General features: G+C 44.0%; 1 protein-coding gene across 1 annotated transcript in view; it reads left to right on the top strand.

Annotated features, from left to right (window-relative positions):
- The window catches only part of MYO19 (myosin XIX), an 833,713-nt gene that overhangs the window by 199,425 nt on the left and 620,857 nt on the right, over window positions 1–13,431 (top strand). The window contains exon 8 of the mRNA XM_044285692.1: window positions 8,745–8,841. Coding sequence (XP_044141627.1) covers window positions 8,745–8,841 — 97 coding nt within the window. The remainder of the gene's footprint in view (window positions 1–8,744; window positions 8,842–13,431) is intronic.

Here is a 13,431-nt window from a genome sequence, read left to right as displayed (position 1 = left end):
CTTTATCAAACACTGAGTGACAATAAGGAAACAAAATATAATATATTTTGTTTCCTTTATAGAGTGCTGTTGTTTATTTCGTCACTGACTGGTGGCTGTCACGGAGACTGTTGGCTGCGGCTTGTGTCTGAGACTGCTGGTACTGAGTGTTGGCTGTAGCTGAGACTGCTGGCACTGACTGGTGGTTGAGATTGGTGGCTGCAGCTGAGATTGTTGGCTGTGGCTTGTGGCTGAGACTGCTGTCACTGAGTGCTGGCTGTGGCTGAGACTTCTTAGTGCGTCTGGTGGCTGCGGCTGAGACTGCAAGTCGCAGTTTGTAGCGGAGACTGCTGGCACTGAGTGCTGGCTGTGGCTGAGACGGCTGGCACTGAGTGCTGGCTGTGGCTGAGACGGCTGGCACTGAGTGCTGGCTGTGGCTGAGACGGCTGGCACTGAGTGCTGGCTGTGGCTGAGACGGCTGGCACTGAGTGCTGGCTGTGGCTGAGACGGCTGGCACTGAGTGCTGGCTGTGGCTGAGACGGCTGGCACTGAGTGCTGGCTGTGGCTGAGACGGCTGGCACTGAGTGCTGGCTGTGGCTGAGACGGCTGGCACTGAGTGCTGGCTGTGGCTGAGACGGCTGGCACTGAGTGCTGGCTGTGGCTGAGACGGCTGGCACTGAGTGCTGGCTGTGGCTGAGACGGCTGGCACTGAGTGCTGGCTGTGGCTGAGACGGCTGGCACTGAGTGCTGGCTGTGGCTGAGACGGCTGGCACTGAGTGCTGGCTGTGGCTGAGACGGCTGGCACTGAGTGCTGGCTGTGGCTGAGACGGCTGGCACTGAGTGCTGGCTGTGGCTGAGACGGCTGGCTGTGGCTGAGACGGCTGGCACTGAGTGCTGGCTGTGGCTGAGACGGCTGGCACTGAGTGCTGGCTGTGGCTGAGACGGCTGGCACTGAGTGCTGGCTGTGGCTGAGACGGCTGGCACTGAGTGCTGGCTGTGGCTGAGACGGCTGGCACTGAGTGCTAGCTGTGGCTGAGACGGCTGGCACTGAGTGCTGGCTGTGGCTGAGACGGCTGGCACTGAGTGCTGGCTGTGGCTGAGACGGCTGGCACTGAGCGCTGGCTGTGGCTGAGACGGCTGGCACTGAGCGCTGGCTGTGGCTGAGACGGCTGGCACTGAGCGCTGGCTGTGGCTGAGACGGCTGGCACTGAGCGCTGGCTGTGGCTGAGACGGATGGCACTGAGCTCTGGCTGTGGCTGAGACGGCTGGCACTGAGCGCTGGCTGTGGCTGATTGTTGAGATTGGTAGATCAGACTAGGGTTGTTGCAGGTATCGAAATTTCGATACCCAATCCATACTTTTGTCCCGGTATCGATACGATACCGGGATTTCAGTTTTTTCGATACTGGGCTACGCTTCTGCGCAGCCTAGTATCTTTTAACATGAGCGCGCTGCTGTCGGCGCACTCATGTTCTGTCAGCAGCACGGGGAGAAGGAAGCTGTCCTCCTTCCTCCCCCCTTTGCTGCTGCTGCTGCCACTAATGGGAAGAGAGGGGCGGAGGAGGGGCGGGCGCACTGCGCCACTAATTAGAAAAGAGGGGCGGGCGCACTGTGCCACTAATGAGAAGAGAGGGGCGGAAAAGGGGCGGGCGCACTGCACCACCAATGATAGGACTATTCCCATTTCCCACGCAGAGCAGCGCCCAGCGATGTCTCAGCACTCACCATTATTCCTGGGCGCCGCTCTGTTCGCCCGCAGTGCCCCATTACTGTCTCCTCTCCTGCTCCACATGCTGCTGATTACTATTGGAGCGATGGGAGGAGACATCAGCTTTACTTGTGGGCGTTCCTTCTCCTTGCACTGCGATTGGACAGCGCTACAGCCAGGGAGATGGAACGCCCACTAGTGAATCTGATGTCTCCTCCCATCGCTCCGATAGTAATCAGCAGCATGTGGAGCAGGAGAGGAGACAGTAATGGGGCACTGCGGGCGAACGGAGCGGCGCCCAGGACTAATGGCGAGTGCCGAGACATTGCTGGGCGCCGCTCTGTGTGGCCTGATAGTGAAAGTCTGGAGTCCCATATAGTCAGTCTTTAACACAATACAGGAGGCGGGTGCCGGCAGCAGAATCGCATTGCCGGCACCCTGCCCCTGACAGGGAGCTGCAATCAGAGGCAGTTAACCCCTCAGGTGCGGCACCTAAGGGGTTAACTGCCGCTGATCTGCCAGTACCCGCCTCCTGTATAAAGGGGTAATTATCATTGGTGGTGCAGTGTGCCTCCCCCTCAACCTCCCATCCCATTAAAATCATTGGTGGCACAGTGTGCGCCGGCCCCTCTCAACCTCCAGTATTAAAATCATTGGTGGCAGTGGCCACAGGGACCTCTCCCCTCCCCCTCATTGGTGGTGCAGTGGCAGCTTCTGATCGGAGCCTCAGCTGTGTAACCCTGGGGCTCCGATCGGTTACCATGGCAGCCAGGACGCTACAGAAGCCCTGGTTGCCATGGTAACATCCCTGATGCTGTGTGCACAAAGCGCAGAGCAGCAGGGACAGTGTGAAGTCCTATTCACCCTGATAGAGCTCTATCAGGCTGAATAGGACAAAGGATGAAAGATCCCAGGTTCTAGCCCCTGAGGGGGGAAATAATTTGGTATCGCAACAACTCTAGATCAGACTGCTGACAGGGGCTCCTCTCTATATGGCTGATAGTGCTGGGACTGATGAACAGAAATGGTGGGGCTCCGACCTGCTTGCTGGCGCGCAGGTGTGGGCGGTGAAGGCGGCATGTGGAGTGCTGTGTTATTGGTCGGTGTGAGCGGTGCTGGCGGCGTGTTATTATTAGGGTTATTCCTGCAGTATAGAAATGTTTTGCTAGAAGTAGTTGTGCATTTTGTGTGTGTGTATGTGTATGTGTGTATATATATATATATATATATATATATATATATTATTCTTTTAAAGAGGCAAGGTTTCTATAAATGGCTGTTCTGGAACAGTTTTTATTATTAGTTTTTTTTTTACAATGTTCACCTGAGTGATATTTTTATAGAGCAGGTCATAACGATGCGGCGATACCTAATAAAATTTTTATTTTTTTTAGCGATTGTCTTAGGTATGATCTCACTTTTTTGCTGGAAGAGATTATAGTTTGACTGGTACCATTTTGGGGCACATATGAATTTTTGATCACTTGGTATTACACTTTTTGTGATGTAAGGTGATAAAAATGGCTTTATTTATTTTTTACGGCGTTCATCAGACAGGTTGGATCACATACTATTTTTATAAAGCAGGTTGTTACGGACACAGCGATGCCTAATATGTGTATTTTTTTTTTTTATACAATAAAATGATTTTTTTAAATCTTTTTTTTTGTGTTTCCATTTTATGAAAGACTTAAAAAAATAATTTGGGACAATTGTCTTGGGTAGGGTCTCATTTTTTGCGGGAAGAGATGACTGTTTTATAGGTACCATAATGGGGCACATGTGACGTCCCGATTGCTTGGTATTACACTTTTTGTGATGTAAGATGATGAAAAATAGATTTTTTGGCACATTTTCTTTATGGTGTTCACCAAATGGGTTGTATCACATGCTATTTTTATAGAGCAGGTTGTTATGGACATGATGATACCTAATATTTGCCTTTTTTTTTCTTTACTTTGTTTTACTCAATAAAAGCATGTTTGAAAAAAAATTTATCATGTTTTTGTGTCTTTTCTGGAAGCCTTTTTTTTTTTTTTAAAGATTGGCTTATGTAGGGGCTCATTTTTTGTGGGATGAGGTCATGGTTTGATTGGTGCTAATTTTGGACACATGACTTTTTGATTACTTTTTATACCATTTTTTGGGAAGTGTGGTGGGCAAAATTCACATTCCATCATAGTTTTTTAATGGTGTTCACTATGCAATAGAAGTAACATGATCCTTTTATAGATCAGGTCCTTACAGACGTGGCGATATCCAACATGTTTAGTGTTTTTTTATTTTTTACATTTTTAACTAATTATGTGTGGATATAGGAATGTATTTTTCTTTTTTCCCTTTTTTTTATACTTATTTATTTTTATTATTTTTTTTTGGACCTAGACACACTTGATTCTTGAAGATCCAGTGGGTCTGATGGCTTACAATAAACTGCACACTAAGCAGGAGCCTGATCAGGCTTAGATATACCACGTCAAGCTGGATTGCCATGGTAACCATCTGTATGCTGCCTCAGCTGACAAGTAGAGCAGAGAGAAGAATGAGGCACCTCTTTAGCTCAGTGTTTTGAAGTAACTTGTACTCCTGTCTTATTAGTATTGGTTTTGTGTGCAGTAATAGGATGGTGGCCATTTTATTTCTTCTAATCATTACTCCTGAGACAAAATGAGCCATTATAAGTAATTAAAGGTGTTTGGGAATATATATATATATATATATATATATATATATATGTTATATATATATATATATATATATATATATATATATATATATATAATATCTGTCTGCTTTGCGTTATTGACTGTTGTAACACTAGTCAGACAGCTTAACAATAATTCTGAAGTCAAGAAACGTGAGACATCAGATCTGAATGTATTATTTTTCTGAATAACTTTGTAAAAAGACAATTCCATCATAAGTCCAGGAATAGCTCAAAAGCTCCTATGCATGCAGCCTGCTAGATCCAGGAGCAGTCATGAAATGGAGGAAATACAGTTCCAGGTTAAAGGTTACTGCCTCTCACTCTGAGAAAAATACACTTCCTGTAAAGTTCTGGCAAAGTAGTAACTAACTTTGATGACTAGATGGCAGGACAAGGTAGCACATCGGAGCATGAGATGCTCCGATGCCAACATCAGGGGGGCTGCCGGGGAGAAAATAAGGGTATGTCCAGGTTGAGCTCTGAACCCGGACAGCCCCTTTAAGAAACAATTTATAGATATTTGCAATCTTCAGTCTCTGTTCTATATTCCCTATCAATTTATTTTAAAAAATAAAAAATGTATCGATCTCTAACAGTGATTTATCCTTCAAACTAGAAAGTGCTGATCACAGCTGGAAGTGTCTAAATCACGATAATTTATCCACCTTCTGTGCTAAATCCCAAAATGACAATATCTCTCTATTCTTTACCACCTGTGTAACATATAAAATCCTATTCTTTTACCAAAACTGAACCACAGCTATACCACCTTAAACCTGGAAATTAGAATTGTGCCAGAAAAAGGAGTGTATTGAAGCAACGCTTTTACCCCCAACCATGATCTAATAGTGGCCCAGGACTTGGATAATAACTTTGGAAATATATTTATAATAAAGTAATATTAAAGTATTTTCACTTTCTTAGTTCCTGGAGAACACCTTTAACTCTTCCAATGCACTATGGTTTGAAATGCCCACCCGTAATTTTTTCCTGTTTTGTTGCCCTCCTCTCCTTTTATCCAATCCTTAGCTCCTCTGAATTTCAGATCACGTGGGTCCTGCGATTGAATTACTTTTAATATGTGCACACAATAGGATTCCTAACTCTAATGATCTGATTGCATATAATTTTATTTCCAATTTCTATGGTCTATTTTATGTACATGATTGGTGTACTGTCCTAATAGTAAATTAATAAAATATATTTTTCTTCTTTATTTTAATTTGTAAACTCTTGCCACTATGCATCCTGATAACCATATCCCGACAAATATTATACAATATATAAGTAACCTTTTGCTCTAAAGCCCTTACCAGAGCTCAAGTAATGTTTTAGTATATTAGCACTGGTGCTGTCCCTATGGCTTCTATACTGTAGGAGGTGAGAGAGGATTGTAGGTGTAATTGGGTTGTTAAGGAGCTAATAGGCCTATTGTTTGTGCTCCCCTTCCCCCACAGAAACACACATTATAGAGGACTTGAGGAATATATATCTTTGGCTCTCTCAGGATTTATAGGGAAAAAGTTTCATTTTTTTTCCGATTTTCCTCATTCAATGCACATATCTCTGTTGCCCTCTTTAATTTTTTAGTCGATCCTCTATCTTCTGCACCTACTCCATTATCCAGCGATACTCTTCTTTCTTCCTACTTCTCATGTTCCTGCTGATCTTTATGTATTTAACATGTTGCTGTTTATATTTAGTGTTTACTAATGTATTATCCTGATAACCATATCCCGACAAATTTGTAAGTTACATTTTGCTCTGAAGCTCTTAACAGAGCTCAGGTTATTTTTAGTATATTACTGATGCTGCCCCTATATCTTTTGTAATGTAGGAGGTGAGACAGGATTGTAGGTGTATTGGGTTTTTAATGATCTAATTAACAAGCCTATTGTTTTCTTCTCCCCATTCCTCCACATACACACACTTTGTAAATTCAAAGCTATACATCCAAGTAATAATATTTTAACCCAAAAAGTTATCATTCATTTAATTAAGTTATGGGTATTTTAACAGATATTTATTATTTGAATATGTTCCTGTTTGGTAATACGAACAAATCCCAACAGAATACCCAAAATCCACTCCCACAGTGTGGGAAATAAGTTCTCTCCCTTCTGCGCCTACTCCATTAACCATTGATCCACTGCCTTCTGCTCCTACTCCATTAACCAGCGATCCTCTCCTTTCTGCACCTACTCCATTAACCAGCGATCCTCTCCCTTCTACACCTTCTCCATTAACCAGGGATCCTCTCTGTTCGACACCTACTCAATTAACCATTGATCCTCTCCCTTCTGCACCTTCTCCATCTTTGTCAGGAAACTGCCAATACTCTTCATAGTGCCCCTTCTATATGTTGCTGCTAATCATCTCCCTCCTGCACCCACTTAATCCAATAACCAATATTCACCCTGCTATCCCCATTCCATGCAGGTCACCACCTGTCTGCTGCCCCTTCTTATGCTTCTGCTGCCTCTCCTTGCTGCCTCCTTTTTCATGCACATCATTCCTTTCCATCTTGCCCCCTTTATGTGTACCTGCATATCCATTCCCTTCTACTGCCCATTTTGTTGCTCACCTTTCATTTATTGTTCAACGCTTTTGCTGGCTTTTTTTTTTTTTATTATACCGTCTTCAGTGTCGTGATTTGCCGGAGGTAGGAGAAATGGTATCCAAGTTAAATAATAGCTCCATGTGCCACCTGGTGGTTGACATTGCACATTGCAACCTTACTTTTTCAACGTAACAATTTATATCGCTCTGCCAGTCTTCCCTACTGCAGAGGCGCATCTCTAGAGCGAAGCCCATATGTGCGCCAACTCTACTACATCTGTATAGGTACATTGTGTGATCTTTTGGTGATGTGAATAGTGTAAAAACAGGCATATCATGTAAGGCATTGCTGAGTACACTGAACAAATCTGAGTGATTAAATAGACCCATGTGAACGAATTTGTACACAATAATGTTTGCATGAAAATGCTGGGCAGTCATGAGTTTTAAATTGCTAAATATTGAGTCAATAATCGCCTAAATGATTATCCACTACCATAACTGCTTTGTGAATGCAGATTTGTTAATGCAGCTACTTCATACAGTCAACCACACAGTCCCTGAAAGGACCATTACTCTGCCTTTTTATGAGCCACTCTGGTTTTGGCTTCAAGCACGGCATCAAAAAACCTGAATGTATAAAGAGCCTCATGTTTAGTTATGGTAGGGCTACACATAGACTTTGTTTAGCACTTTCAATTTAATTTTTGAAATATTATTTACATAGTGATATCTGCAGTGCAAAAAAAATTACATAAGTCAATTTACTGTTTGGATTACAACTTTCACTCAATAGCTAAAATCCGTTTATACAACATTTCTACCCCACATTCAGAGTGCTGTCACACATCGTAGCAGTGCTGAGTAGGCTTAAGCGAATTAATGTTTATCTTGCCCGAATTTGCGTAAGACTTCAGTGAATTACTATTCTATTTATATCTGTGTTTTTAAAAACAATTTAAAATAGCAGTCCAAAGTGGGCTTAGGTACCAGGGTACGGTACTAAATCCCACTTTGGATTACTATATTAAAATTGTTTTTAAATACGCAGATATGAATACAGTAGTAATTAAAAACTAATCGACTTTGGTTTTATGATACGAATATCGATTTACTCAAGCCTAGTGCTGAGTTTTGGATGTGGCAAAAAAGTACAATATCAAAACACGGCATGCCAGGTTTTGCAGCAACTCATCCACCTTTATGCTGCATTTCCTTCCAGCAGGGGTAAAAATGGAAAATCGCACATCATTTTGGACTTAACAATCTCATTCTAACAGAATTAGAACCAGCCTTGTATGTCACATCGGGGCATGTCCTTTCTGCTGCAACTCAGTTTTTTCTTCATAGGCTCCTATGTGCCTTTTATAGATCTCAACCAAACTTGGTACATATACTCTAACTCAGGAGTGCCCAACCTGCATCCCTCCAGCTGTTGCAAAACTACAACTCGCTGCATGCCTGGACACCTACAGCTATCAGGGCATGTTGGGAAGTATTTGCCGTAACCACTATGGCTTGATTTACATTTTTCATCCATGTGCTATAAATGTGCACATGCGCAATTTTACTGCATCACAGACTCGTACATTGGTGTGTATTGGTACAGAAAAAAGGGATTCACTCAGAGATACCATATTTATTGTTGATCTAAATCGTAAAAGGTGTCTGAATTTTCCACTTTGTGGCTACACACTGGAAAAATCTAAATGGTTTTGAATCACTTTATATGGATGTCTATATGATAATAGTCTATAATTAAAACAATGTGTAATATTTAATCTCATTCAGATTGTGAAAGGTGCATCTCAGGATGAAAGAAAACAATGGAGTCTTCCAGAGAATGCAACGTTTTCTTGGCTTCCAAATTCTGAGAAAAACTTTGAGGGTAAGATTAATGATTGTCTACGCAAAGGATGCCCAACCTGGGGCCCCCCAGCTGTTGCAAAACTACAACTTCATTTAAACCTTGACAGTCTATAGCTATCAGGGCATGATAGGAGTTGTTTTGCAACAGCTGGAGGGCCACAGGTTGGGCATCCCTGGTCTACACAGTGTTAGTGAAAATTCAATGCTAAACATTTGGTAAAGGTATTTGTCACCTATTCAAAGAATAGGTTTATGACAAATGTCTGATAGCTCAAACGTGGGCCCCTCTCTGAATATAGCATCATGATCTGACATTTATCACCTATCCTATGGATTGGTGATAAATACCTTTTATCTCCGTTATCTCCATTACGGCACCTTGAGATAGCCTTGTCTATCAGGGACAGGAAAAACTTGCAGATAGGTTAAAATAGGCCTCCCCTCCTCCACCCTTTAGTCTTTTTCCTGTCCCAATACAGGACATATCTGCAGATACCTCAAGACTTTTGTTGCAGTAATGAAAAAAATGCAGTGATCTCTTCCAAAGTATTGGGATGAGCGATCTCTAATGCCATTGCACGCACCCATACAAAATCATAATTTGACGTCAGTGGATCGTAATTGGGCATAATTATATCACTAAGTAGTGTTCCTACTTGCGCTTGTTAGAGATGATCTGCACGAATATCTGTTGGTGTATACTAGGTTTACCCAATCGATACCTTTGTCCCGGTATAGATACAATACCTGGATTTGCCTTTTATCGATACTAGGCTGTGCTACTACACAGCCCAGTATCAAAGAACATGGATCGTGCTGCTCTCAGTGTGGCCATGTTCCCTCAGCAGCACGGGGAGAAGGAAGCAGTCTCTCCCTCCGCCCTGTGCTGCTGCTGCTGCCGCTGCCACCAATGGGGACGAAGAGGAGGGGAGGGCTCACTTGGCCACCAATCATAACTAATGTTTAATACATTACAAATAGAGGTGGCAAAAACACATTGCCAGCACCCGACCTCTGACAGGGCGCAGCGATCCACGGCAATTAACCCCTCCGGTGCCGTATCTGAGGGGTTAACTGCCACTGATCGCCGCTCCCTGTCAGAGGTCGGGTGCCGTCAATGTGTTTCTGCCGCTGGATGTATTTGTATTAAACGTTAACGATCATTGGTGGCGCAGTGCACCTTTCCCCTCCTCAGTATTAAAATCATTGGTAGCGCAGAGCGCCCTCCTCCCTCCCCTGTATTAAAATCATTGCTGGCGCAGTGTGCCCCAACCCCCTAGTATTAAACTCATTGGCAGTGGCCACAGAGTCACCTCACCTCCTCTCATTGGCGGCAGTGGCAGCTTCTGATCGGAGCCCCAGCAGTGTAATCCCAGGGCTCCTATCGGTTACCATGTCAGCCAGGACACTACTGAAGCCCTGGCTGCCATATTTGGCTCCCTGCTGCTCTGTGCACTATGCACAGGACAGCAGGTAGAGTGTGAGATCCTATTCACCCTGATAGAGCTCTATTAGGGTAAATAGGACAAGTGATTAAAAGATCCCAGGGGGTAAATAGTTATTAACTGCCTCCGGACCGCCTAACGCAGGATCGCAACCCGGAGGCGGCAGCTCTGCGCCCAGTCAAGCGTCTACGCGTCATCTCGCAAGACGCGTGACTTCCTGTGAACGCGCGCGCCTGTTTTCACAGGATCTGCCGGTAAGAGACAGGATCTACAGCCTGCCAGCGGCGATCGTTTGCTGGCAGGCTGTAGATGCGATTTTTTTTTTTTTTTTGTTAACCCCTAACAGGTATATTAGACGCTGTTTTGATAACAGCGTCTAATACCTGCTACCTGGTCTTCTGGTGGTCCCTTTTGTTTGGATCGACCACCAGAGGACACAAGTAGCTCTGTAAAGTAGCACCAAACACCACTACACTACACCCCCCCCCCCCCCCTGTCACTTATGAAACCCTGATCACCCCATATAAATTCCCTGATCACCCCCCTGTCATTGATCACCCCCCTGTCATTGATCACCCCCCTGTCAATGATCACCCCCCTGTAAGGCTCCATTCCGACGTCTGTATAATTTTTTACGGATCCACGGATACATGGATACACATACAGACGTCTGAATGAAGCCTTACAGGGGGGTGATCAATGACAGGGGGGTGATCACCCCATATACACTCCCTGATCACCCCCCTGTCATTGATCACCCCCTTGTAAGGCTCCATTCAGACGTCTGTATGTGTTTTGCGGATCCGTGGATCCGCAAAACACATACGGACGTCTGAATGGAGCCTTACAAGGGGGTGATCAATGACAGGGGGGTGATCACCCCATATAGACTCCCTGATCACCCCCCTGTCATTGATCACCCCCCCCTGTAAGGCTCCATTCAGACATTTTTTTTGGCACAAGTTAGCGGAAATTTTTTTTTTTTTTTTTACAAAGTCTCATAATTCACTAACTTGTGTCAAAAAATAAAATCTCACATGAACTCACCATACCCCTCACGAATCCAAATGCGTAAAATGTTTTAGACATTTATATTCCAGACTTCTCACGCTTTAGGGCCCCTAAAATGCCAGGGCAGTATAAATACCCCACATGTGACCCCATTTCGGAAAGAAGACACCCCAAGGTATTCCGTGAGGGGCATATTGAATCCATGAAAGATTGAAATTTTTGTCCCAAGTTAGCGGAAAGAGAGACTTTGATTTTTTATTTTTTTATTTTTCTTACAATTTCCGCTAACTTGTGCCAAAAAAAAATAATTTCTATGAACTCGCCATGGCCCTCATTGAATACCTTGGGGTGTCTTCTTTCCAAAATGGGGTCACATGTGGGGTATTAAAACTGCCCTGGCATTTTAGGGGCTCGAAAGCGTGAGAAGAAGTCTGGGATCCAAATGTCTAAAAATGCCCTCCTAAAAGGAATTTGGGCCCCTTTGCGCATCTAGGCTGCAAAAAAGAGTCACACGTGGTATCGCCGTACTCAGGAGAAGTTAGGCAATGTGTTTTGGGGTGTCATTTTACATATACCCATGCTGGGTGAGAGAAATATCTTGGTCAAATGCCAACTTTGTATAAAAAAATGGGAAAAGTTGTCTTTTGCCGAGATATTTCTCTCACCCAACATGGGTATATGTAGAAAGACACCCCAAAACACATTCCCCAACTTCTCCTGAGTACGGCGATACCACATGTGTGACACTTTTTTGCAGCCTAGGTGGGCAAAGGGGCCCACATTCCAAAGAGCACCTTTCGGATTTCACAGGTCATTTTTTTCAGATTTTGATTTCAAACTACTTCTCACGCATTTGGGCCCCTAAAATGCCAGGGCAGTATAACTACCCCACAAGTGACCCCATTTTTCTACCATAGTTTGTAAATGCTATAACTTTTACCCAAACCATTTCTTTTTTTACCCAAACATTTTTTTTTAATCAAAGACATGTAGAGCAATAAATTTAGAGAAAAATGTATATTGAAATGTATTTTTTTATTTTTTTTATTTTACAACCGAAAGTGAAAAATGTCTTTTTTTTTTTGCAAAAAAATCTGTAAATTTCGATTAATAACAAAAAAGTAAAAATGTCAGCAGCAATGAAATACCACCAAATGAAAGCTCTATTAGTGAGAAGAAAAGGAGGTAAAATTCATAAAACTGCAACTTCCCTATTCTGTTAAGATGGCCGCAACTGCCCTCACCCTGAGGCTAATCCCGCCTGCCCTCACTAGCCAGTAACAATAGCCCCCCCAAAAGTGTCAGTAACCAGAGCCCTCCCCCCTAAAGGGTTAATCTCCTGCAGCACAAAAGGGTCCTCTTACCACATGTTGCTTTCATTTATACACTGAGCAGACGGCAGATCTCCCTTCCCTGTTGTGCGCTGATTCGACTCTGCATTCTCCAAGTCTGCTGAGTGAGGGAGCGTCTGCCAAGTGCAGGGACAGGGAGACGTGCACACAGCCCAGGCACTGTTATCATCTGCTGGGGAGGACCTGGCTATAATCATTTACTTACAGTCCCTGGCTGTCAATAACGTGACCTTGCACGAAGCCTGCTTCTGGGTCCTCCATCCTTCAACAGATAGACGGACCATGCCTAGCAACCCTATTTTAAGCATAGGTAAAAGTAGGCAGAACAGGGAACAAAACTCTGGAATTAAGAGGTAATTGAATACACAGTGAAAAGTTGAAATAGGGCCACCAAGGTGATATTAATCACCGCAATCCAATACTCAAAGAATAACTGTCGTATTTTTTTATATATTTTTTTTAAGCATAAATCACCCCCTTTCCCAATTTCACATATAAAATATATAAATAATAAATAAACTAGGGTTGTTGCGGGTATCGAAATTTCGATACCCAATCGATACTTTTGTCCCGGTATCGATACGATACCGGGATTTCAGTTTTTTCGATACTGGGCTGTGCTTCTGCGCAGTCTAGTATCTCTGAACATGAGCGCGCTGCTATCGGCGCGCTCATGTTCTCTCAGCAGCACAGGGAGAAGGAAGCTGTCCTCCTCCTCCCTCCCCCCTGTGCTGCTGCCGCTGCCACCAATGGGAAGAGAGGGGCGGGCGCACTGTGCCACCAATGAGAAGAGATGGGCGG

Source organism: Bufo gargarizans, chromosome 3 (assembly GCF_014858855.1).
Source record: "Bufo gargarizans isolate SCDJY-AF-19 chromosome 3, ASM1485885v1, whole genome shotgun sequence".
In the NCBI taxonomy this organism is placed as follows: Eukaryota; Metazoa; Chordata; class Amphibia; order Anura; family Bufonidae; genus Bufo; species Bufo gargarizans.
The sequence above is the reverse complement of the archived record's forward strand: the minus strand, read 5'-3'. Positions and strand labels throughout refer to the sequence as shown.